The sequence below is a fragment of the Serinus canaria genome, chromosome 7, assembly GCF_022539315.1.
Source record: "Serinus canaria isolate serCan28SL12 chromosome 7, serCan2020, whole genome shotgun sequence".
Lineage (NCBI taxonomy): Eukaryota > Metazoa > Chordata > Aves > Passeriformes > Fringillidae > Serinus > Serinus canaria.
Window position 1 is genome coordinate 26,809,523 of NC_066321.1, and position 24,527 is coordinate 26,834,049.

The 24,527-nt window shown below is 44.0% G+C and overlaps 1 protein-coding gene across 1 annotated transcript in view; it reads left to right on the plus strand.

Moving 5' to 3' along the window:
* SATB2 (SATB homeobox 2) overlaps positions 1–24,527 on the plus strand; it is a 127,714-nt gene that overhangs the window by 74,882 nt on the left and 28,305 nt on the right. The window contains exons 7-9 of the mRNA XM_030241871.2: positions 164–636; positions 11,580–11,792; positions 16,290–16,445. Coding sequence (XP_030097731.1) covers positions 164–636; positions 11,580–11,792; positions 16,290–16,445 — 842 coding nt within the window. The remainder of the gene's footprint in view (positions 1–163; positions 637–11,579; positions 11,793–16,289; positions 16,446–24,527) is intronic.

The window sequence follows — 24,527 nt, forward strand, 5'->3', positions numbered from 1 at the left end:
TTGCTTTTCTTTGTGTTTCTTTTGCTTATGTTTCTATGATGCTTCTATACAATTGTCAACTTACAAAGTAAAGCAGGTGCTGTTGTGTGCAGCCACCTGCAATATAATCCTTGCCCTTAGTGCAAACTGAAATGACAGCAAGCTAATTTTTCTCTTTTAACAGTGGAAAGAGTGGAAAGAGAAAACCTTTCCGACTATTGTGTTCTTGGTCAACGTCCCATGCACTTACCAAATATCAACCAGCTGGCAACTTTGGGAAAATCTAATGAACAGTCTCCTCATGGCCAAATTCACCACAGTACTCCAATCCGAAACCAAGTGCCAACGATGCAAACCATGATAAACCCTGGGCTCCTGTCTCCTCAGCTCAGTCCACAGCTGGTGAGGCAGCAGATAGCCATGGCCCATCTGATAAACCAGCAGATTGCTGTCAGCCGGCTCTTGGCTCACCAGCACCCACAGGCTATCAACCAGCAGTTCTTGAATCATCCACCCATCCCTAGAGCTGTCAAACCAGAGCCATCAAATTCATCGGTGGAAGTGTCTCCAGATATTTACCAGCAAGTCAGAGATGAGCTGAAGAGAGCCAGTGTGTCTCAAGCTGTCTTTGCAAGAGTAGCATTCAACCGCACACAGGTATCAATTTCTGTTCTATAACCAAGGAGGGGCAAAGCTGTGGCTCTTGTGGGGCTGTATGGTTGTTGCATGCCATAGAAGCAGGTCAAACCACTCTCAGTCTTTTCTGCAGTCTCTTTGTCAGTTTTGAACGAGGCTGTTTCTTCCTGGAGCAGCTGTTTGTTTGGCCACTCCTGCGCCATTACTCGAGCTTTGCTCTCTAGCAGTCATTCTGCTCATGGGAGTTCTTCTCTGAGCTCCTCTCTGTCGTTATAAACTTCCACATTCCCCTGCCTGGTTGCCAGGTAATAAGAGACTGAGAGTCAGAGGTGTTTTTGGGATTCCTTCTGGTGCTTCCTCAATTCCTTCCTGTGATGCCTCAACTAGTGCCAGAGGCTGTTCCCATGAGAAATGTGTAAGGCAAGTGTGCTGGGAAGTGTCTGACTTTTGTGGGAGATTGTGTTTGCTTTCATACATCTGACACAGGTTTTCTCACTCACCTAGTGAAATGCAGATGTTGAAATGTTTGCATGCTAGTATCTGCTTAAGCCTGGCACATGGAGTACCCAGGGGGAATGGGTGCTCAGAAAGACAGGCCATTTACATTTATCCTGCAGGACACAACGTGTGATCTCTCAATTGTGATACTCTGTAGCAAGGCTTAAGAAATGGAAAGTGGCTTAATATTCAATGTTGGTACAAATTCCTTTTGTGTAGCTGGATTTGTTATTTGAGGTAAGATGCACCAGCCAAGAGAAGGAAAGGGGCAGTGTATATCTCCAGGAGGTCTGTCCCTTGCCCTGTACAGTGCCTTCGTCTGTTCTCCTAGATTAATGATTTTCTTTGGCACTGCCATTTTGGAAATGCCATGTTATGAGGGAACTAATTAAAGTATGGAGCACATTTTATTACTTCCCTTCTTCCATTAAATTCATAAGATGGCTGCACTCAAAAAAACACTTGAGTTCTGGGGTTAGCCTTGAGGATATCAAATGAAAACTGCATAGGAATGTATGAGTACTTCCTCTTTAAAATGCTGCTTTTAATTTGGAAAAGCTTTTCATCCCTCTGGGATCATAACCTGTTGTATATAAAGCCTGGTATAATCAAGGTGGATGGTATTGACAGAATGACAAATTCAGAACTGGAGCAAGAGGTCAGCAATAACATTGCCAGTGAGGGTTTTGTCACTGTCAAGGAACAAGAAATTCCCCTTTAGCCACACTGGGATAGCTGGGCTGGTAATGCCCAAGTCTCCCATTAAATAAAAGGCTCATTCCCCAACAAGAAAGGTATTACCTGCTTCTTAGCCCTCCATCATAAGTAAATGGATGTACATCCTGACTGCAGAGCAGGCAAGTCTTACAGCATCCATAGAAGATTTGCTCATCTCACAAGTGTTTTGTTAGTCCACAGTGCCCTGATACAGAAGACCAGTGGTCTTACATACAGTGCATCATGTCCCCAGGAGCCATCCCTGTAGCAAAAGAGTGTAGATACACTTGTTACATTTCCATATCCTCAGCTGTTAATTCCAGCTCAAATCAAGCTCCCCTCACATCAGCAGCTGTTCAGGGTATTAAGAAGAGGGGCTCAGGCAGTCAGTATTGCACTGCATAATAGAAGGTGTGGGATATTCCCACACATCTCTGGTGGAGAAGCAGACTCTGTAAAAGGCACTTGGAGTGGAAATTCAAGTCTACTCTCACCTCCTTGCATCCCCCGTGCTGCCTCTGAGGTACAGAGAGGTGTGTGTTTCTCTCTAGAAAGGTTTGACTTTGTTGCATTTTACAGAAGTGCCAGCATTGGAAACTGGAAGTCTGTTGTTTCTCCTGATGGTACCAAATAATAGATGCTGTGTGCCAGCCAGCTAATAATGGCATTAATCACTGCATTACAGGCCACTGCCTAATCTTCCTTCATGGTAGCTCTGTGGTGCACATTAGCCTATAATTAAGTATAGCTTCATGAAATATGTACTGTGAGGCTTGTTTAATAGATAAACTATTCTCTAATTTATTTTAAAGTCCAATGACCTACATACTCAATGCTGAAAAGCCCCTTCTTAGTAACATTATTTCTCCCCTGAGACCTTCCATCTGAGCAAATCTGTTAAATGAAGTAGAGGAGGCTTTGATCCAAACTAGGCTAAATCCATTGGAACAAGTGGCTGACACTTGTATGTGTGTGGGAGGGAGAACATGAGGAGGGGCAGAAGATGGAGAGATGAAATTGTATGGTTTGTGAAACACCAAATCTTCCTCTTGAAGTTGGAAATACATAACTGAAGACAGCAATATTTGCTCATACCTGTGGCCATGTCTGCACACATGAAAACAAGCACTTCAGGCTGTGACAAGTTCTCTACATTTCCTACATACACAGACTGTAGAGGGTGAGGAGGTTTTAGTGCACAGAGGGAGCTGAGCTCTCTCCTTGGTCTCAAACAGTGCAGTGAGGTCAAAAGGCTGTCAGTACAGTGCAGTACTGGTCCAGTGCAGGCTGGAGTTCTCAAAAAATGCCTACCTGGCTGAAGGCTGCATTGTCTTACCATCAGGATGACTTCCAGGTGATGGGTGGCCCCTGAAAGCATGCATTGGCCAGTGGAGATCCTCTGAAATGGGAGGCAGCACAAGGGGGCCTAATGGCCAAGGCTATGAGCTTCTTCCTGGAGAATACACACATGGAGTTTGGCCCATGTGTGTATGAGTCCTTGTACCATCCTGCTGTTTATTGTCTCCTAATATAGCATTCAGATTGCAACCAAAAGGTTGTACTAACCAGAACTTGCTTATTGCAGGTTGTAATGTTTTGATAAATTGGTAGGTGATGTTGGTTACAGGAAAAAGTAGGACTAAGATGACTATTTTAAAAGAAATGCATGAAAATGCACCTTGTGCTTTGCTGAAAAGCTTTTCAGCATATCTGGAGGGGCTGAAGTGATCCCACTCTTCAAAATACAAACTGGAAAATAGGTAATTTGAATCCTGTTCTGCATAAAGAAAATGCACATGTTATTCTTGTCCTCATTTGCTCAGCATTCCTCTTTGCTGCAGGCTCTTGGAGCTGTAGTCAGGACAGTTTATTGGGCTCTTCATAAGGAGTCCAGACAATTTAAATCACTTGATCAGTGAACTGCTGCTCTCTTTGGGAGTGCCCAGTGGACTGCAAAGCTTACAGACTGGAGGAATGTTTCGGTTTGTATCTTTCTCTTTTTTCAAGCATCTTTTTTTTGCCAATGTTGTGATACAATAGCCAAAACTAGTAAAATGTTTGGGCGAGTGGCCAGTGCTTGTTTAACTGAACAGCCTCTAAAACTGGAAATATTCTTGAATCTGAGGCTTTTTAAATCAAGTTGTTGTGGGGCCAGATACAAAGAGATCTGGATAAAAACACCATCATGTCCAGGCTCTTTCTTCCCAAAGAGCGCTGCTCCCTCCTTCCTGCCCTGAGTAGCTCCATGTGGGTGTGTTGGCTCCCCAGCCTGCAGATGGGAAAGCAGCACACACCCAGCTCAGCTCCTGCCTGGGTAGCTGGTGCCAACCACATTTCCTTGGATTAAAGGAAGTTAACAGCCTGAGGAGGAGGAAACTCCTCCAGTTTCAGATGTAGTGAAGTTTATGATGAAATCAGCTGCACTGATCCTCCATGGTCAAGGGATTTGGTCACACGTTGGCTGCAGGTGTGGGTTGAGGCATAGAGGAACATGGGATTGATGCTTCGTGTTGCCCCAACTTCTAGTGGAACTGCAGGCAAGTCCAGGGTTCCACAATGAGGAAGAAGGAAATAGCTCTTACAGGTGCTCTAAACCTTCTTATAGGTGCTCCAAACCCTCTTATAGGTGACCAGTGACACCTTTGTGGGCAACAAAGGTGTCACTGGTCACCCATAAGAGGGTTTGGGGGCTCTGATAGCAGGAGTGTGGTTGCTAAGGAAGTAAGGCTGTGGGTTGTGACTCCTTGTTTAAATTTTGCTTTCTTTGGCAAAATTCCCTCAAAGGAGTGGGTTCAGAAGAGAGTCCTCTTCAAGGCATTAAGATCAGAAATATGGTTTGTTGAAATAACTGACTCTTCCACCTCTATTTGCTTGTGAGCCAAATCCTGGACAGAATTCCTTTTGCAAATAATTTTCCCTTTAACTCAAATGAGAGGAGCACAAGGAGCTTTAATTCTCTGCCTGGTATCTAGTGAGACAGTCATGCTTCATTCATCGCTATGGTGTCTGCCCCATTGTGCACAGACTTTCAATTAGCCAGGCTTCTGCTTTGGGGTTTTGGGGGGAGTTTTTGTTGGTTTTTATCCTCATAGAAAACTCTCTGTTATAGCATGAAACCCTTTCATGCTGCCTGCTTGTTTTATTCTTGGGTGTAATGTGGCACAAGCAGTGTTCTGTTGTACTTGCAGGAAAGAAGGCAGTCTGTAAGGGAAGTGCTTACTTTAATAAATTGCAGATTTTTGGTACATGGGATATTTGTTCCAACAGTGGGTTTTGCACTGCCCAAAATTTCAGTTTCAATTAACTTAATTGTATTCAATAGGCTGAATGAAAAGATCTTAAGTAGCATGTGAGTCAGGCTTTCAGAATGAGTGCTTGTAGGAGGTGGCTGTTGCCTGCTCAGCTGATGCACAGGAGTGCTGAGCCCTGGAAGCAGAGGCACAGATCTACGGTGTGCACAAGCTGTGTGTCTTTGCTCATTTCCCAGCAGATTTCAGGATAAAGGTCTGACATGCATGTCATATTAATGGTGGCACTTTGTGGCTGCAGGTGGTCGGTCTTTCTCTGCCTCCTTTTCCTCATACATCCACATTCAGATCCACATGCACATCCTGTCTTCCCTCATAAAAACAGATACCATAATAAAAAAGAGGCTTTATTAAACTAATGCAATAAAGCCGTTTTCTTGGAGGATTTAAACACTTCATTTTTAATAATAAAAATCAAATTGTCATTGTTGCACCCTGTAGAAGTTTTATTCAAATCAGCCTCTAAATGCTTTGTGCCTAAGCAGCTCTCTCCTGAGATGTATGTATTTTTGCATTAGTTAAATGAGTTTAGGAACAAGGCTCATACTCTGCCTGTAGGCACTGAATCTGGAGATCAGAAGATTTCTTCTAAATGAAGGACTGATGTGATGTGTACACTGAAGTGTATTGGGTGACTGTTGGTCTCCCATTCATGGAGAGTTAGTCTCAGAGTCCTTCAAGTTCTGAGGTTTGTTAAACTGATACAAATGGTAGCACCATACATTTGGACTATTGAGAAAGAAGAGCTGGTCAGGGAACAGGGTACAAAAACATTTTTGTCTTTTGGAAATGGTGACAGAATGGATATGAAGGTGCTTGGTTTGGCTAACCACTCAAAATTTTCCACTGATTATCTAAAGCAATTTTGTTCAGCAAAATTAGACTGGACACATTGCCAGGATAAGCATTTCTGATAGACTTCCAGCACTTCTGCTTCATATCCTAGCTGGAATTAGGAAGAGATGCAAGGGAATGGAAACAAAGCAGTGGCATTTGAAAAGGAGCTGAGGTCCCAAGAAGCCTACAAGTACTTCATATAGAGGCTCTTGGCAAGTGCTGTGTACTTAGAGGCAAAGAGAAGTATTTCAGAATTGCTGAATGTATCTTGTTCAGCCCAGAATACAATACTGAAGGTGAGACCTGGAGTAAATGCAGAGAGGCAGAGAGATGTCATGGCAAAATCCTGCCTTGACGTGAGAAAAACACAACGGGTGGAAATGCTTTATTCCTTGAAGGGTTGGGAGAAGCCAGTGCTTCTGCTGCAGAGCTCTTGGACTGACCTGCTGTCTCCAGCTTGCAACTGCAAGTAGCAGACAGCTGTAAATATAAATGGTCATTTTTAGCCTGGCAAAATCAAGATTTTTTTTTTTTTTGTATGCTCAAGGTACAATCATGATGTAGTTTGGTAGAAACGTGTAGCTAACCAGGGGTTCCCTGGGTACTGCCTTCCATGCTGGAAACAGACCTTGTGTGCTGAGAGGGGACAGGCTGACATCACTGACCTCTAAGATCCAGATGTTGAAATAGAATAAATCTCTACGTTTTCTCATCTTGCTCAGGGTCACATCTATCCCTGATGGAAAGCAGAATAGCTTTTCTATTGAGACTTGTCAGTGTAAGTGCAGGGCTTAAAAGTACTTGGAACTTTAAGCCCTGCAGAAGCAATATTTTTCTCATATTTCAGCATTTTCTCTGTTGCTCTTGGCCATAGCTGAAGTATGGAGAGGCACAAATAGACTGAAAGGCTGAAGAAGTGTTTATGCTTTTTCAGTCTTTCATATATATAATTTCCTTATGCAGAACATATAAACTGAGGTTTAGCACATTAGTTGGGTTTATTTAAATTTTTGCCTTGGCCAGTGTTTTGATTGTCCAAAGCCTGTTCTGAACCTCTTGAACATTAGTGCCAGGTTTTGAAGTCAGATGGTTTAGGTTGGTATGAGGGAGAGCATGACTTCCATCCGTGTCATTGAATGTGATGTGTGTGAGGCCCTGTCCAGTGCTTGGGAGTCTCTGCTGCCCCGTGGCCCTGGACATGGAGGACACAAGTCCTTAACTTGCACTCCAGCAGCACAGCCTTGCCCCCAGCCAGATTGCTTTTCAAAAGTTCCCGTTGCAAAATTCTCCTGCCTTTGGTCACTGGGAGTGCAGTCTGCTGTCCCACTGAGATCTCACTGCCACCCTTTCCAGGCCTGAGCAGCAGCCCTTTGGGAAGAGGGCACAGAGGTTTATTTCCCTTCTGTGGGCTTTGGTCAAGCCTGTGTGTGTCTCAGAGGCTGCTCAGTTGGTCCCCTGGGTGTTGGAGTCACATGGAACAACATTCGCTCTACATTGCACTGCATCATCTCTCAGAAACTGCTTAAAAAAAGATTAGGTGCCAGTGAGGTTTGGGTTGTTTGTCCTGGAAATGCTGTCATTAATAAAAATAAAAGAAGTTCACAAATGGGGTTTCATAGAAAAATGCAAAGCAAACCCCTGTGACAGTGACTTTGCTGGCCTGAGGGGACTGCTAGTTTGAAAAAACATGGTCAAAATTACTCCTGCCTTAAATAGATTCAGTGACTTTTTTGTTTTGATTGGACATGTGCTTTTTTCTCCACCACAGGTATTATTTTCTTAAAGTCAATTATGGATCCAGTGTGTAATTTTAAAAATAGTGCAAGTTCCAAGGGTAAACCAGGCTGTGCAGAGCCCTTGTCTTAGGGTGATCACACCCCTCGTTTGCAAGCACAGCCTGTGTGAACATTCAACTTCATCAGTTGCCTCTTCAGCAGCCGGTTTGGAAAATGATGCAGAGGAGTGGAAAAGCAAAGATATTATCAAGCTGCATGTCCTAAAATGTATCCTGGGAGCTGTGTTCTATGTAGAAGATCTGTTTAGCTATTTAAAGTTATACCGAGACTTTCTAGTCCCTGAAGATGATCTTTTAGGTTTGCAGAGTTGGTTGCTCTGCAAACTGCCAATTTTTTTATTTTTATTTTTTAATATGCAAGATGTTAGTAAGTTGGAATGAGCTAATTTAGCCAATGGAATTTTATAAGAAATCTATGAATGCTGTGGGTTTCCCTCCCTCACCTCCTCCAGTAGAAACATAATTTGGAGAAATGAAAACAGTCTCTGGCTGGCTTTAGGGCTTTCTCAAAAATAGAAACAGTAGGGTTTGTCTGGCTGGGCCAGTTTCCTCACCACACACCTGGTGTATATCACTTTAAAAAATACATTATGCCTCATTAAATTACAATTAAATGAAATCATGATCATTTGTTTTTCTGGAAGGAAGATGTTTTGCATATTGAAAGCCTAATTTGTTGCAGGTGACAAAAAGGCTGAACAGATTATTTAATATCACTTTATTTTTTATAATGTTGCTCACTGGTTAGTTTGCGTATACTTCAGTAGCTCAGAATTATATTATTGTCAACATTATTGCTCTCAAGACACTTTATTTTATTATCCTCCCCTATCACTCAGCTATCTGCTGCTGCTGCTGTTTACCACTGTTGTTTATCTTCAGCTGCAGGAGGACACGAGATTTGTCCCTCATGAGTCAGTTTTCTTATTAGCTCTCCTGCTGTTTACATGGTTCCTGAGCTGCCAAAGCACTTAGAGGAGCTGCAGAAAAACCCTCTTGGCAGCCAGATTTCCAACCTGTGGGCCTGGAGCGGGGCACAGGGAGCAGGGCTCGCCCCTGCCAGCAGCTGCCATGTCCTGATGCTGGGGAAGCAGCAAGTTGCCCCTGGAGCAGGTGCCTGCCTTGGGAGGAGAGGCTTCCAGCCTGCTGATGGAGCAGGCGTGCTGCAAAGTACTGCTGCATCCCTGGAGCAGCTCAGGCTGAGACCCTCATGGGAGCAGGAGTGCAGGCACCACATCTACCACATGAAAAGATGCTTGTGGTGATAAATCAGAGCCTGCAAGCACAAGGGTTGGTAGCTCAGGCACTGAGATACATCTTGGTGCTAGGAGCAAGCCACTCGTACCTGTGAGCCTCTGATTTACATACAGAGTCAATGACTGCATGGAAAAGTAATTGCTGGCATGCTTTCACATATGTTTCTGCTCTCCATTTTTGAAATTGGACCATAAATTTAATGAGGCTAAAATGGGAGGGAGAAAAAAACTGTTTCAGAGTCAGCTCCAGTAGCTTTCAGGTCCCTTTCTTTCATACTAACCTCATTAATTTTTGAAGTTGAGGTTTTCTTTCAAAAATAAGTTTTATATACATATCCTTTCAAAGACACATGGAATTAGAAATTCAGAGATCAATGGAACCAATATTTCCTTTATTTACTTCATTTAAAGAATTTTTCACTGACTTTAGGGGAAATTGTAATATGGACTTGCATTAGTCATGCAGGTTGTGGCTTCAAGCTCCTGTATGTACTATTTTGGTTAACCTCCCCCAGCCTATGAGCCTTTCAAACTTTAGAAAGCTTTTCAACTTCTCTGAGAGGTGGTAAATCCTGAAGAAGAAGCCAGGTATGAGCATGCAGTTGTGTTGAGGTCACACAGGATACCAGAGGACAGCCCAGCACTGCTTGCTCTCTGCAGAGAGCAGACCTTTTTCACTGGCCAGCTTCTCTCTCACATCCCACTTCTGAGTGGTGCTAACCATGCTTCTATTCCCAACTCCAGTCCTTCTGGTGCCCACACTGATCATTGCAGAAAAATGTAACTGGGAGTGTCTCAGCTTGATCATATAGAGAAGGAGCTGAAAAGATGGAGCCTACCTTCAGGTTGTGTGTGGAGCTTGCTTAGAGCACTTTGTGGTATAAACTCTGTTGAAGTAGAGGTTTCACATGTGTATTTTAGTATAGGTGTTTAATAGCAGATAAATGCAGGTACAGGTATATCATATGTTGGTCAGTTGGTTTTGACAGGAAGACTGGTAAATAAGGTCAGTATATACTAAAAATGTTGGTGTTTAGTTAATTGGTCAACTGTAGTGGCAGTGCTTTTAGCAAGGCTTTTTGAAGGATGCTGCCTGATATGGAAGAAAATAAATGAAAACTAAATATTACAGGGCTTGGGGTATGTGGCTGCTTTCTAGTAACATTTTTCTGACAGGAAAGGAGTGAGCCTTGCCTGTCCTTGGACCCTTGCCTGGGTCCTGGCTGTGAAGTAACTGCAAAACACTCGTGTCAGCAGCCACAGCAGGGCTGTGCTGGGGCCTGCAGGGTCCCTGTGCTGCTGAACTGCTCTCCCAGAGCAGGCCAAGGTGAGCCCTCCAGCTCCCACTGGGATTTCACAGGGCTTCTGTGGCCAGCGTTCCTGGGAGCCTGCAGGTGACAGGAGGGGAGCAGGAACAGTGTCAGATGGCTCAGGGAAGCAGATTGGCAGAATAGCTTTTTGCAATAATGAGCATGTTCACAGTAAGTTATCATTTGCTATGTTACCCAAAGATGTAAGTGGCCTTGATGGACAGAAATGCTCCCTCTCTGCTTCCTTGCACCCCAGTACATTAAAACAGGTATCGCTCAGAAATTTGCTGTTGCTGCTCTTTGGAATGAAGTCCCAGTTTGTGAAGTGTTGGATATGAGGGGATGCCTGGGGGAAGCTGGTGGCACATGCTGTGTCCTTGGTGGTTTCTCTGGGCCCTGATCCTGACTTGTCTGCTGTGCCTTTAACTTTTGGATAATCCGTGGAACTATTGGGTGCGAGTGCGTACTCTTACACATAAATTTAATCCCAGCATTAAGCCTTTTTTAATGACATTTTCATGTCTCCAATTCTTTTATTTTTTTTACTCTTTATTTTTTAGAAATGCTGTGTAATGACTTTTGTAAAAATTACATTAATATGGTGTTCATTCACAGTTGCAATGTGAAGCCTGTGGTATTTTAAAATGAGGTATGAAAGAATGGGTTAAATCCCTAAAGCTAGATTCTAAGGTTTTATTATTGCTTCATTTTTTTCCTTTCAGAAATGATTGTCCAAACTGAAATGAGCGGACTGTAACATCAAAACCCAGCCAAACATTTTTCTTTATAAACCTCCTGCACTGTTTAAATGTCGAAACTAAATTTACCAACCTTGGCAGATTTGTCAAAGATGAACAGGATTGCCAAGTGTTCCCAGCTTCAAGTAAAAAGAGAAAAAGAGAGAGAGAGATCTAACAGCTCCTAAAATATTTGCAGCAAGCACCTGGTGATAACTGCAATTTTTTCTAACCAGTGCACCTACCTTCCTATCCAGCATCTCCATACTCAGAAGCTTAATACTGTGCCAGAATAGGACAGTCCCAAAATAAACCCCAGCCCCCAGAAGACAAACACTTTCCTACAAAATATCCCCTCAGGGAGAGCCCATGAGATTCTGATGTAGATTCTCAGTATTGCAACCCAGCTGGTTACACTAAACAAATTTTTAAAAAACCAAAGAAACCCATCAACGCATGACTGGCTTTTTTTTTTTTTTTTCCTTTTTTTTATTTTTTTAAACCAGGGTTTGTTGTCAGAGATCCTGCGTAAAGAAGAAGACCCTAGGACAGCTTCCCAGTCCCTCCTGGTAAACTTACGGGCAATGCAGAATTTCCTCAACTTGCCTGACGCGGAGCGGGATCGAATCTATCAGGATGAGAGAGAGAGAAGTATGAACCCAAACGTGAGCATGGTGTCTTCAGCTGCCAGCAGCCCAAGCTCCTCCAGAACACCCCAGGTAAGATGCAATCCCTTACTGTGTTTGTTGTCTAGATAATTCTGGGAAAGGAGTTTCTTTCCACCCTTGCCCTGTCTGTTGCTGCCCTTGCCCAAATGAGTTGTGGAAAATCTTTTGTAAGATTTTGGAGTGGCTGTTAAAGAGACATTTAGTGGATGTCAGCAAGACATGGTGATGATGATTCTATCTTTAATCAATGCCATAAGGCAAAAGAGTATGTAATGTTAGTGCCTGAAAAGTGCATGTGGGCATTACATACAGGCTGTTGATATATATCCATTAAATGGCTATTATAGAAATTATTATGGAAAGACAGTGCATGTAGCTTTTTACCTGTGTCAGTTGCCTTCCTTAGAGCACAGGGAATTTCTGGGCTTCTGGTTCATATTTGTTGCCATAAAAGTGAACAGAGGTCAATAGTGCATTAGATAGATGCTGTTAGAAAATACAGTGAGAAAATATTCTGCATAGGAAATCATGGTCCCTGCCTTAGAGGTTTTTACAAGTAAATGTCTGAGGTACAGAAAGTGGAGATGGACAGCGTGCTAGGAAAGAAGATGATGCTTACAGCTCCCAAGCAGCTGTTATCTCATTCACTGAACTGCTTGTGTTTATTAATGTGCAGTTGCCGCCCACTCTTCCCTGGGTAGGTTGTTCTTTGCACCAAGAGCAAGCATCCACACCCTACACTGTAATAGTCATCCCCCCCCTTGTACCAGGATGATGCAGTCCCACACATGTACTCTGCAAGGTACAGGGCTGCTGGTGAGTTCCTGTCATGACATTTGCCTGACTTGAGTCTGAAGTTTCTAACAGTACAGACATGATGTGTCAGTTCTAGCACTTAACTGATCTTTAGTAAATGGGCCCGTGTAACCCTTCTAATAATATCAGTGATCACTTCTCGTTGAATACTGTAGTCACAGCTGCTAAAAGTAAATAAGTAAACAAGCAAGCACTGCTGGGGGGAGTGAAGTTTTACATTCAAACTGACCATCCTTAGAGAAGATGTGTTGATTTTGTAGAAACTGTTGAGGTTGTTCAGTTTAAGCCAGACATGTAGGTGCACTTCACTGAATAAGAGATGTAAAGAACTGTTTTCCCTGTAAGCAAGCTTATCCTGCCAACCCAAATTTGACACTGAGTTTTCATTACATGGGAAACTCATTGTATGCTCCTTATCTTTTTTAGTTAACTTTTGATGAAGATAAATATATATAGGGACTTTATAGTGGGTACACTATTTTTCTGTTTAAATAGTGTAGCCACTTTCTGCACTGGTATCGATTCATTAAAGAATTAGCTTGCTCCTGCTTACATTTATTGCAATAGGTTTTGTACTAGAGCCAAGCATTGAAAGAAAATTTAGAGTTTAGATGCAATCCGGTGAGGAAAAAAATGGGATCTCTTGCCCCATTTTGTTCCTGTGTTGAAATATGCCATTTTCCCATGCTCTAGCCACAGCTAGAACATGATTTAAAATAATGGAATTTTTTGCCTGCCTTTGTAAGAGCTAAATATTGCTAGAAAACCGTAGTCTGGAAGTATAAACCAGCACATATTTGCCTTATTTCAGCTCGGAGAATCCAGCAGAATTTGGTGAGGTTTTTGATCAGCAAAAGCAGCACACAAAGGTTTGTGTACCCAGTGCTTGCCTTGTGCCCGCTGTGTACCATTTCCCCAGCCCTCAGAGGGCCAGCACCAGTCAGCACAGGTGCTGTTTTGACAACTTGGACACCTCTGCAAATGAGGCTCTTCCCAGCTCCTGGGCAGGCAGCACGGCTACTGCGCTTCCCCATATGCCTGCTCTTAGTTCTGAGAGACAAATGCCATCCTTGCAGGCTCCCCAGGCAGCTCCCTTACCTACCCTGGAGCGGGGTGCTCTGGGGCAGCAGTGCTGGGAGCTGTAGCAGCCTTGCAGGAACTGTGTCAGTGTGCCAGAGAAGGTGATGGAATGGCAATTGCAAACATGGTTTCCATAGATACCAATACCCTGCTGCAAGGCTTTTGGGATTGAGTGTGCTGGGTGGGAGAGGAATGGCAGATACCTGTGCAAGTGCTTGTGCTGGGGCTGTCCTGCAGGCAGGTGTAACCCAGCTCAGCTATCCCTGACTCTGAGCCAGCCCCAAGCCACCCTCTTGTGATATGCCTGGCTCAGGACCTGCCTCGAGGTGAGAACAAGAGATTGGTCCAGAAAATGGGGTACAGTTGCTGGGGGGAAGATGCTCTAAGCTGTTGGGAGTTGTTGTGTGCACACAGAATCCCAACAGGGTTGCAGTGCTCTGGCACTGTGGTTGCAAACACTTTTTCTTTTCCCCACCGTTGGCAATAAGGTGTTTCAATAGTGTCAAATTCCTTCTTAATTATCAAGCTTTGAATCTAGACTTCTGACATTAAATACTTTATTTTACTGACTTTTGGTTGGTATTTGCCTTTCCTATTTTGGTGATTAAATAAAAAATCAGCTTCCAGGGTGTGCAGGGCAGGCTTTTTCCTGATATCTGGCTGTGGACCTAGAAGTGTAGGAGACCCATGCAGGATGGAGTTAGATTTTAAATCTTTCTTTTACATGCTAATTTTGTTCTTCTCAGGATCTCAGACATCCATAACAGCCTTTGAGGCCATGGTGACCTCAGCTGCTGTGCTAGCCAAAGGCTCCAGTGCCTGGGAAGACTTTTTTATATCTGACAAATCTCCATTAAATCAGTCCTGACAGACTTGGACAGTCCTTTTCCTTTCCATGAACTCTGTTGTTTTCTTATATTTCCCACAATTGCCCTAACTCTCACCTGTCTGTAAACATTGAATTTCAGAGCAGGGTGTCTCTGTCAGTCCCTGGGTTGCCCTGTACCCAGCTCATGCCCTGTGGATGGGCAGTGGTTTAGCCCTGGCCTCCTGGAGCATGGTGGCTGTGCTCTGCCCCAGCTGCTGTCCAGCTGCCTCTGCCTGCACACGGGGCTGGCCTCAGGGAACAGGAAAATCTTACACCCTTTCTCTGTGTGTCCTGCCTGTGACAGGCAGGGAGCAAGCCCAGAGCAGTGTCTGCTGAGCCTGGAAAGGGAGAAGACACAGGTTAGGCTTTATCTGGAAGTTGTAAGGAAGAGTGATTAGTCTGGTGTGTTGTCTTGACTGATTTTGGCTCCATTATAATGTGGCCTCCATACAGAGGAGATCTCAGGAAGAAGATTTGGAGGACAACAAAACAGAAGAAGTTCAGAAGGTTTGGATTTGCCTAGTTAACCTTCTTATTAACAAATAAACATTTGAGCACGTCTGCCTAGTTAAAAATTAATATTAGATGTACCCTAGTAGACTTCCCCTCTGACACAAAAACGGGATCCATCTGAAAAGGTTCATAATTGGGCCAAATATGAGGGTCACTGGGATTATGGGTGGGTTGGGAACTATGAGCTTTGCCATTTAGGTTGTGTGCTTTCCTAAGACCTCTACATCTCAAGACAAAAGAGAGATTTTATATCAGTAACCCATGTTTCCCTTAAAAGGTTAAGGGGTGCAGTGATCAGCCCTTTGAGCCCAGGAAAGTCAATGGGATCTGTCTCCAGGGGGCAGCTGGTGCTGGGAGCACTCAGTGAGCAGCACACCTCCCTCACTCCCTCTCCTGCCACGGCATTCTGGGGACCACCAGTGCCAGGGGCTTTAAAATGGACATCCTGTGTCAGTCTTCTGAGCTGAATTGATAGAAGCCATGCAGGGGTAGTCCAGCCCAGGGAAAGCACTGGCAGCGTCCGTTCTTGTCCTTCATTTGTCACAGAAGCTGATGGGAAATCATTCAATTAAAAGGAGTGCAGTGGAATACACAAAATCTCAATATGAGTTTAGGAGAATGAGGGCAGCACATCAAAGGCATGCCAAAGCCCAGCTTTATGAAATGATTTTTTTTTTTTTTTCATTTCCACTGATTTCCTAGGTGAAATTAGGTGACTGTCTGGCTAGCATAATGATGATAAGGCTGGGAAACCATATGTACTCAAGTGACATACGTATAGTTTTAATAAAGGATGAGGGAGACTTGAGGGAGTCCATTAAATTGAGTAATAATTTATTATTTAGAGACCTCTACCCATTTACTCATTTTTTCTGGGAGAATTGGCTCTTCCTCCAAGGTGTAGGCCACTTCTAGAGAGAGGGGGAGAAGGCAGAGCCTGGTGGCTGTGCTGCAGTAGCTGGCTGGCAAAGCCAATGTCATTGTGTGCCTGCAGCCCGGTGCCCCAGCTACCTATCTTGTTGTTGAGCTGCTCAATAAACATGCTGGGAGAGGGAGAGGGGGAGGCTTGACAGGGCCTTGCATGTCCTATAGGAATGCACTGCAATTATTTCCAATCACAATTAACCTGATTAGAATAATGGACAGGAAGTGTCCCTCTGTAGCTAATGCAGTTTGGCATCAGCTGACTGAAATCCTTTGATAATTTCTGCACAGATGGCTGGGCTGAAAGCAGCACTTTTTTAATTATTATTTTCATGGTCTCTTGGTAGGCCAAAACCTCGACACCAACAACAGACCTCCCCATTAAGGCGGACAGTGCCAACGTCAACATCACAGCTGCCATTTATGATGAGATCCAACAGGAGATGAAAAGGGCCAAGGTATCTCAAGCTCTGTTTGCCAAAGTGGCTGCCAATAAAAGTCAGGTGAGTGATATAGGGGATTTCATTGTTGTGGGGATTTCTGGGTTTTGTTTTTAAAGCAAGCTCTGGGTTTGGGACTAGATCCATCTCTTTTCCCACCAATGAAATTACATCTGTTCCTAAAATAATAATAATTTTCATCTCTGGGGAACCTGTCATGTTTGGCTTTTGCCTGATTAAGTGGTTTGCTTTTCCCTTTTAAAAGAGGCTGAGGAAAGGGTCAGTTCACAGCCAAGCTTTTTCTCCCCTTTTGTCCAAACATGTCTGTCTTTTCCCACGCGTGGTATATAACTTACACCTCTGCTAGTAGGACAAGGAACTTCCAAAATGGTGGGATCCTACTCATACAGCAGGTAATGAAATTGCTTTCTCAAGTGGTTAACTAAGGGAAGGCAATGGGAAACAGCATATTAGGCAGGTGTTTCCTTTTTAGCATGTTGTATGTGCTGCATGCTCTATTGCTATGTGAATAATTCACATTGTATCCAATTATTTTTACAAAAAGGCATGAGAAGGCACTGCAGTGAGTTCTGCTGGATTCATTTCTACCTTGGGTGTAAAAAATACATGCGAGCAAACCTAGGTCGGGGTGAAATTCTTGAAGAGAATCCATTAATTTAAAAATTTCATCCAGCTCTTTAAAAAAATATAATGCACCAGAAGGCATTTTATGGAAAGGAGGACAGATTTTTTTGAAGGGCAGCAAGTAGATTGGAGATTGTTGGAAGGAATTCTTTACTCAGTGAAAAGAGCTGCTTCTGATCCTGGATGAAATTATTCAGTTCAGCAAGGAGAGAGCATCAATATGCACACAAAAAATGCACAAATGTGCATGTGACAATGAGAGAGTGGGATAGAAGTGTCTAGGTGCATGCACTCTGCAAAACACACACTTTCCTCTGTGCAGGAAAACAACATTACAGTCACTAAAGCAGATGTAAAATAAGCAGTTGAAAGGCATATAAAGAAAGCATCAAAGGCTATCAAAGCACATGGGAAAGCCTTGTCCTTCTTACAGGTATTTGTGTCCTGACATAGAGAGATCTGATTAATTTTTCCTTCTTAATGTAATCATTTCTTTTCTTTGCGTTTTGCTTTCTCTTGTCCGGGTAAAGGGGTTACACTCCCTCTACCCCCCAAACCAAATCCCAGGCTCAGTATGAAATACATAAAAGGAAAATACCATGGAACCCTCTTAAACTGTTAAATGCATAAAAATCTCATGTACCACATGGCAAAATATAATGAGAACTGGAGCTGTTAAACGAATAAAGCTGTTAAAAGCATAATGCCACTTGGCACAACTACTGTGCATTTAACGGTTTTCCACTGTGTAATAAATGACATATGTGGTAAACGTGCAGTAAATATAAAAACTGCACAATTGATTTTGCAAACGTGCCCCTTATTCTTTGCTCCATGCAGATATCAAAGTTCCACCCAGAATCCGGACTGGACAGCTTTTAATAAGGAGTGTTTTAACACAGACCGAATGCCAGCCTCTCTGAGGTTTGGCTTAAAATTGCCTGCAAGCTTCCTGTCATTATACCCAGAGGCTTCTTGAAATAGAGAGGGACTGAACCACCCAACAATAATTTGGGTAGCTCACCAGCTTTGGTCTGTGCCAGCTTGAGTGCACTTTTCTGGCAGCATTGCACACCAGCGCCAAAACAAAAATAAGATCTGTAGTCTTCCACGTGGAAAAAAAAGCAGGGCTGATTCTGAACACCAGATGCAAAAGGTTAAGAACAGGATCCACAAATGTTATTGTTTAAAGCAGAGTTACTGCACATGAAGGTTTTGTTTCTTCAGCAGCAGCGAATAAAGAAGTGTTTCTGAGGCTGATGTTTCTTTTGTTTCACAGCCTTGCCAAGGCAGTTCTGGCTCCCTGGGATGGCCCAGCATTCGCCATGCTGAGATGTCATAGCGCTCTGCTGGAGCATGAAAGTGGTTTATGGGGGCACTGGAAACAGGGATAGAAGAAGCCACAGCCAGGAAGCACTGTGGTTCAGGGCCACCCCCTGCCTCAAAGCCCACCTGTGTGCCTGCCCCAGCCTGGCTTGGTGTGCCTGTGGTGCCCTGCCGCTGGCTGGGGAGCTCTGTGGCCCGGAGGAGTGCCAGTAAGCAAGGGCACAGCTGCCTGCATGGGGGAGAGCCACAGTGGCATGGTCAGCCTTAGGTCTAGCTTGTCTGAAAAGTAGCAGTTGAGTGTTCCCAATGCTTTGCACAGGCCAGCTGTGCCAGTTGTGGGGATTTCTGGTGAAAATGCTGCTGATTTCAGCTGCTGAGTTACATGGTGGGAAGCGCTCATTGAAAACTGCCCATGTTTGCAGAAGAGAGAGTTTGGAAGGGGGGAAAAAAGAGCTAGTCTGAGGCTTTGCTTGGACTCTCCGCCAAGGTTCGTTCACTTGCTATTCTCCACAGGCCTGGCTTGTGTTGTGTTGGCTTCCTCTATTATTCCCTCACCCCAGATTACTGAGAGGCTTCCAGTTTGCTAACAAGGCATGTGTTATGTTGGGCGCTGCTGTTCTGTCAACAGCAATCCACGGTGCTGTGAGATCTTCACAGTTTTAGCAGGCAGTGAATCTCCGACAGGGATGTTTTGACATTGTATACACAGGGCTGTGTGTCATGTACCCAAGAGAACATCCAGAGGCTACAGAGACCTCGTTTCCTCTTCTGTCTCTGTACAGGAAGAGTGGTACCCACTGAGAACAGTTATTTCAAGAGGCATCATCTACTGGTGGAGTTAATTGATCTCTAATTTAACAAGTAACCATCTTCATTCTTAAGGCATGGCAGTGTCTCAGCAACTGAAGAGAAAGGCAGTTTCTAGAAACTGAGGTTGCAAATCACAGAGCCCACAAGTCAACATAAAGGCAGGTTTCAGGGCCTTATGGAGGTACCAAGGTAGTATGGTGAGAATTCCTCAAGAGAATACACCTTCATAAAGATTTCAGGCCATTCATTTTAGACATTGACTTATTTGTCACTTATTCACCTCAATATGCATTTTATTCCTTGCAACTTATATCTAGATCTTTTTAGCCTTTGTGAAGTGCTGTGCAACCCTTTGTATTTTTTAAGCCAGCAGGAGCTGAGAGTTCAGTGCCCTCACAACACAGCCTCCAAAGCTGCCCTCCTACTTTAGTTATCAGCTGTTAGGGATGTACCTGATGGACAGCAGGACTGTCTGGAGATACTGCCTGCTAGTGCCCTTTCAGTGGCTAAAGCTGGGAGCTGTATTAGCACATTGGGACTGTTTCTGAGTGTGGCTGAAACACCAGGGTTTGGTTTCTGGTCTACACTTCAGGCTCCTCTGGTTATATTTCATTTACAAGAAGACAGGTCTCTGGTATACTCTTTCAGAGAGGTTTGGTGGCCTGTGTGTATGCAGAGCAGGGCAGTGGGACAGGCAGAGACTTTGGATTGTGTTTGGATTGTTGGTTTTACAGCTGGCTTCTACATTCAATTCTGCACCTTCTCCACCGTACAACTCCAGGAAAACCATTTCCCCATGATTGTGGGACTCAAATGCTGTGCAGCAACATCTCCCCTTTGACCTCTGCTACTGAGAGTCCTGTCAGAGGCTGTGCTGTGCTCAGCAGATATTTTTTTTTCTTAGTCTTTCAAATTGGGTTTAGGAATGTAGTTCTGTTTGTAGTAAACAATGACTATCAAATTAAATAAATAATAGTGGGCACTGCTGGCCAGAGCCATTGTTGACAGTCTGAAGGAGGGCAGAGTTTGTATGAACATGGAGATCAAACTTCCCACAGCTCTGCCAGGGCAAGAGACTCTTAATCAGCCTGGGGTGGCATGGGGAAGCAAGGGGGAATCAGGCCTGGGAAGGGCAAATGGAGCCTCCACCAGTCCAGTGAAAATAAAAAGTATAGCCTTGAAACTGAAATTCTTTTCAAGAGACTGGAGTTTACTCCAGACTGGAGTTGGACCACAGTAAAGCAAGAGAGATCCCTTGGAGCAACATTTGAAAAAATGTTAAGGATCAGTCTTAAGGATCAGTCCCTGTGCTGTATTTTTACCTTGTTGAAAAGTAAGCAAACAAACAATAAACTTGATGAGGGTTTGAGTTTGGGGGCAGAAAAGTTCTTCAGCTGAGGCCCTTGTGGTCAAAAAAAGCCCCAGGCCTAAGGATGAAAATCACTATGACAGTTCCTTGCCTTTCCTCTGACTTTCCTTTTTCAAGATCCCTGCCTCATTTCCAGTTCTCTGGCCAAGGAGGGTGTTAGCCCCCAGCAGGATCCCAGGCTAGGTGGGACTCCACACCATGGTTCCCTTCCCATGCCCTTACCTCCTGCTCGTACTCCAGAAAGGAAGTACAGGAACTGCAAGAGGAATGAGCAGTGTCACTTTGAGGAAGGATTAGCTTTTGAAACCCTTAATTTCATCCCTTCCTCTGTTTCCTTCCCAACCTACATTCCCTTGTATTCATTTGATAGGATGGGATGCCTTCTCTCTCCCATTTAGCTTATAATAGGTGTTTTCTTTGGCCTTAAACTAATTAGCTTCCAGTGATGATGAACAGCAGCTAGAAAAAGCAGCTGGTGGTGAAGATGTGGAGTGTGTATAGTGTGTGCATACAGGGCACTTCTTACAGCCTTAGCTCAGTGCCTTCTTTATGGTGCTTTGAATCTTTGCAGCTGGGTGTGTCTATTGTGCTGATATTTTGATGTTCCTGTCACATATGGAGGAAATGCAGAAAGACATTTCTCTCCTTGACCAAACTTAGAATTTCTTCTATGTATCTTTAGACTGAGCTTCTTTTTCGCAGGCTTGTATATCACAGTGTGACCTCATCCAGGATGAGAGGAGTGGGCCCATGTGAACCTCATGGGGTTTGACAAGACAAAGTACAGTGTCCTGCACCTGGGTCAGGGCAACCCCAAGATCAGCACAGGCTGAGGGATTAAGGGGATTGAGAACAGCCCTGCCAAGAAAGACTTGGGGACTTTCACCAAGTAGGTGAAAAGCTGGTAAAGAGCTGTGGAAGTGCATTCTAAGTCCAAAAGGCCAACTCTGTCCTGGGCTGCAGTCAAAGCAGCATGACCAGGTTGAGGAAGGTGATTCTGACCCTCTGCTCTTCTCTGGTGAGACCCCACCTGGAGCACTGCATCCAGCTCTGGGGTCCCCAGCCCGGGAGGGACTTCAGCTTGTTGGGGCAAGTGCAGAGGGGACCACAAAAATGATCAAATGGCTGAAGCACCTCTCCTGTGGAGTCAGGCAGAGAGAGTTGGGGCTGTTCAGCCTGGACATGGAAGGGTCCAGGGAGCCTTCATTGCAGCCTTGCAGTATTTAAATGGGAATTATTTAGCCAGGCCTGTTGAGACAGGTCAAGGGGTAATGGTTTGAAACTAAAATGGAGTAAATTCAGAAGAAGAAACTTTTTCCAATGTGGGTGGTGAAACACTGGAACAGGCTGCCCACAGAAATGGCAGATGCCCCATCTCTTGAAGCATTCAGGTTGCTCAGAGTCCAACCTGAACTATTGAAGATGTCCCTGCTCATTGTAGGGGGTTGGACTAGAGACCTTTAGAGGTCCTTTCCAACCTAAACTATTCTGTGACAGCATCTGCAGCAGTGCATTGGCCTCTCAGCAGCTGAATGAATAAGAGACAGTTGTGGAGCTGGGACTTCTCTCACAAAGTCCTTGGCAGACCTGGGAGCTGATGGTGGGCTGCTTGCCCTAACCACAAGCCCACACGTTCTCTGTAGTGTGGGGAGAAGCTAGTTTGAACTTGGAATGCTGGAAATTTCCTCAGTGCACAGCATCCTTCCCTCTGAGGCCAAGAGCTCTAAGCAGACTTGGTATTCCCATGAATCTAAGGTACTTCAGGACTCATGTATCTCTTTTTTTTTTAAATAATTTCATGCTTTATGAGGCTAGTGGGAAACTGGCCCTCATGAAAATGCTTTGCATTTTCTGGAGAGGAAAAGTACCAAGCATTTCAGAAAATCCAGACTGTTGAGTGATTAACCTTGAACTATATCAAAATTCTCCAAGTAAAGCTTCTCAGGTTCAGTCCCCCTCCCCCGGCTCTCATCAAGAATTCATTGAAGCCATGACAGAACTCTCCATTACAGTTAGTCTTTTATCCATTTCAGCTTTCTTGATTAGGTTATCTTGAATCATTAGGGGGTTTATTTATTTTAATAGACACTTATTGGATTCATGGTAGGAGAGTTGGGCAACTAAGGAACAAGAGCTGAATATCATCTAGCTCATTTTGCACTGTAGAGTCCCAAACTAAGCAGAGAGAAGAGATGCTGAGGAAGTTTGTCCAGAGGACTCCTGTGATCCCACAGGAGGTGGAAAGGGAGCCTTCTCTGAAGAGTGCATTTCTTTACTAATCTTTCAAGGCTTGCGTCAATCATTGCTGCTTTTTTTTCCTTTTGTCACATATGTTGACATTTTCTGCACTGATGATGTGGGTGAGGAAACGGCCTTTTACATTTATTTTTGAGATTTATTCCTGAATCACTCTTACTAAAAACCTCTTCATTTGCCTACTCATGCTTTCCCTGGAGACCCTAGAAAATGTCAGTGCAGACAACTAACTGTATTGTTATTATTGTTGTTATTATTGTTATTAATTTTAATGTAAGTGCAGGGAAACACAAGGTCAGTCAAGCTGCAGGCTTATCCATGCTCAAAGCAGAACAGCTGCCTGTGACTAAGTCACCGTGGACACCCAACTGCCACCTCCTGCAGTGGCTTTTGGCAAAGTGTAAACACGGGCCTGTACCCCAGCATGACTGTGAGCCTGAGCTCTTCCCATGTGCCTTCTTTGTCCTTGGTCAGAAATTTGGTCCTTGGCAGGCTGCAGGGCAGCAGATCTGCAGGAAGCAGTTTTGGGGGTCAGTGTGTTTGTGCACATCTGTCCTGCTTGCTGGAAAAACTGACCTTACTGTAGTCTGGTATGTCTGGCTGCCCTGCTCCAGGGTAAGCCCAGCAAAAGTGAAAGGGTCAAGCTGCTGAACAGGGCTCTGGGATAAGTGACAGAGATATGGCTCAGGATTGCTGCACCAGCTCGCTGTCCTTCAGGGGGTTTTAGGGTGCCAAGCCTCACACTTTGGTGTTCAAAGCATGCTTTTTCTTTAACAGCATAAAAGCACAATGGAAATGGCTGGCTTTCTGCAGATTTTTGTTGTTGTTGTTTGCTTAGCTATGTGGAAATGTCTTTGATTGGAAGACAGAGGGGTTAAAAATAGGACATTAATATGTTATTATTTTTTTAATCAAACAAAATGCTTAGAAAATGTTTATCTTGTCTCATGAGAACAACAAAAATAGAGGCCACCACTTCTCTGCAGCTCTCTTTAATGAGCTAAATTGGACTGCATTCTCAATGCCTCTAGAAATTCTGGGGTGAAATGAAGGAAGTTCTGAGCAGAATTCCTTGAAACCACAAGCGCTGGGTGTGCCTGAATGTAGTGCCAAAAGCATCCTTTAATTGTGCTGTTTTTCCTCCTCTTATTTTTAATGGAAGACATTCCCATTTGAGAACCTTAGAAGCTGACATTAAGGGCTGGATTCTGCCACCCATATTGACACTAGTGTGTATCAAGCTCTGGTAACTCTGGCAGCCAAGGGGGGCTGTTTGTGTGGTGGAGTGAGAGCTGTGATGTGCAGAGGAGGCAGGACCAGAAACACAGCATCTTACAGGTCTGGGGAAGGGTGTGTTATCAGTTAGATTTTTCAGAATATGTTCACAGAAATTGTATTTACTTGTGATGCAGTGAGCTCAGATGCTGTGGGTGAGTGGGGGAAAAGGTGGTGAGATAGTATCTCCTGCACTTTTCCTTCTTCATGCCAATAAATGTAGCTGTAGATGAAAATTCACAGTGAATGGCTGTAGCTCCAAAAGTTTCTGTATGTTAGCGTTCCTTAAATGAAATAATTCTCCTGGAAAGCTCTGTGTAACATACACAGACCCCCAAGAAATAAATAAAACAAAATTTAAAAATTGTAACCAAAAAACGCCAAGTTGAGATTTTTAGCAGTAAAAGGAGATTTTGTGTATTAATAATTCATGAGTTCTCATTGAACATGCACGAAGAAACGGT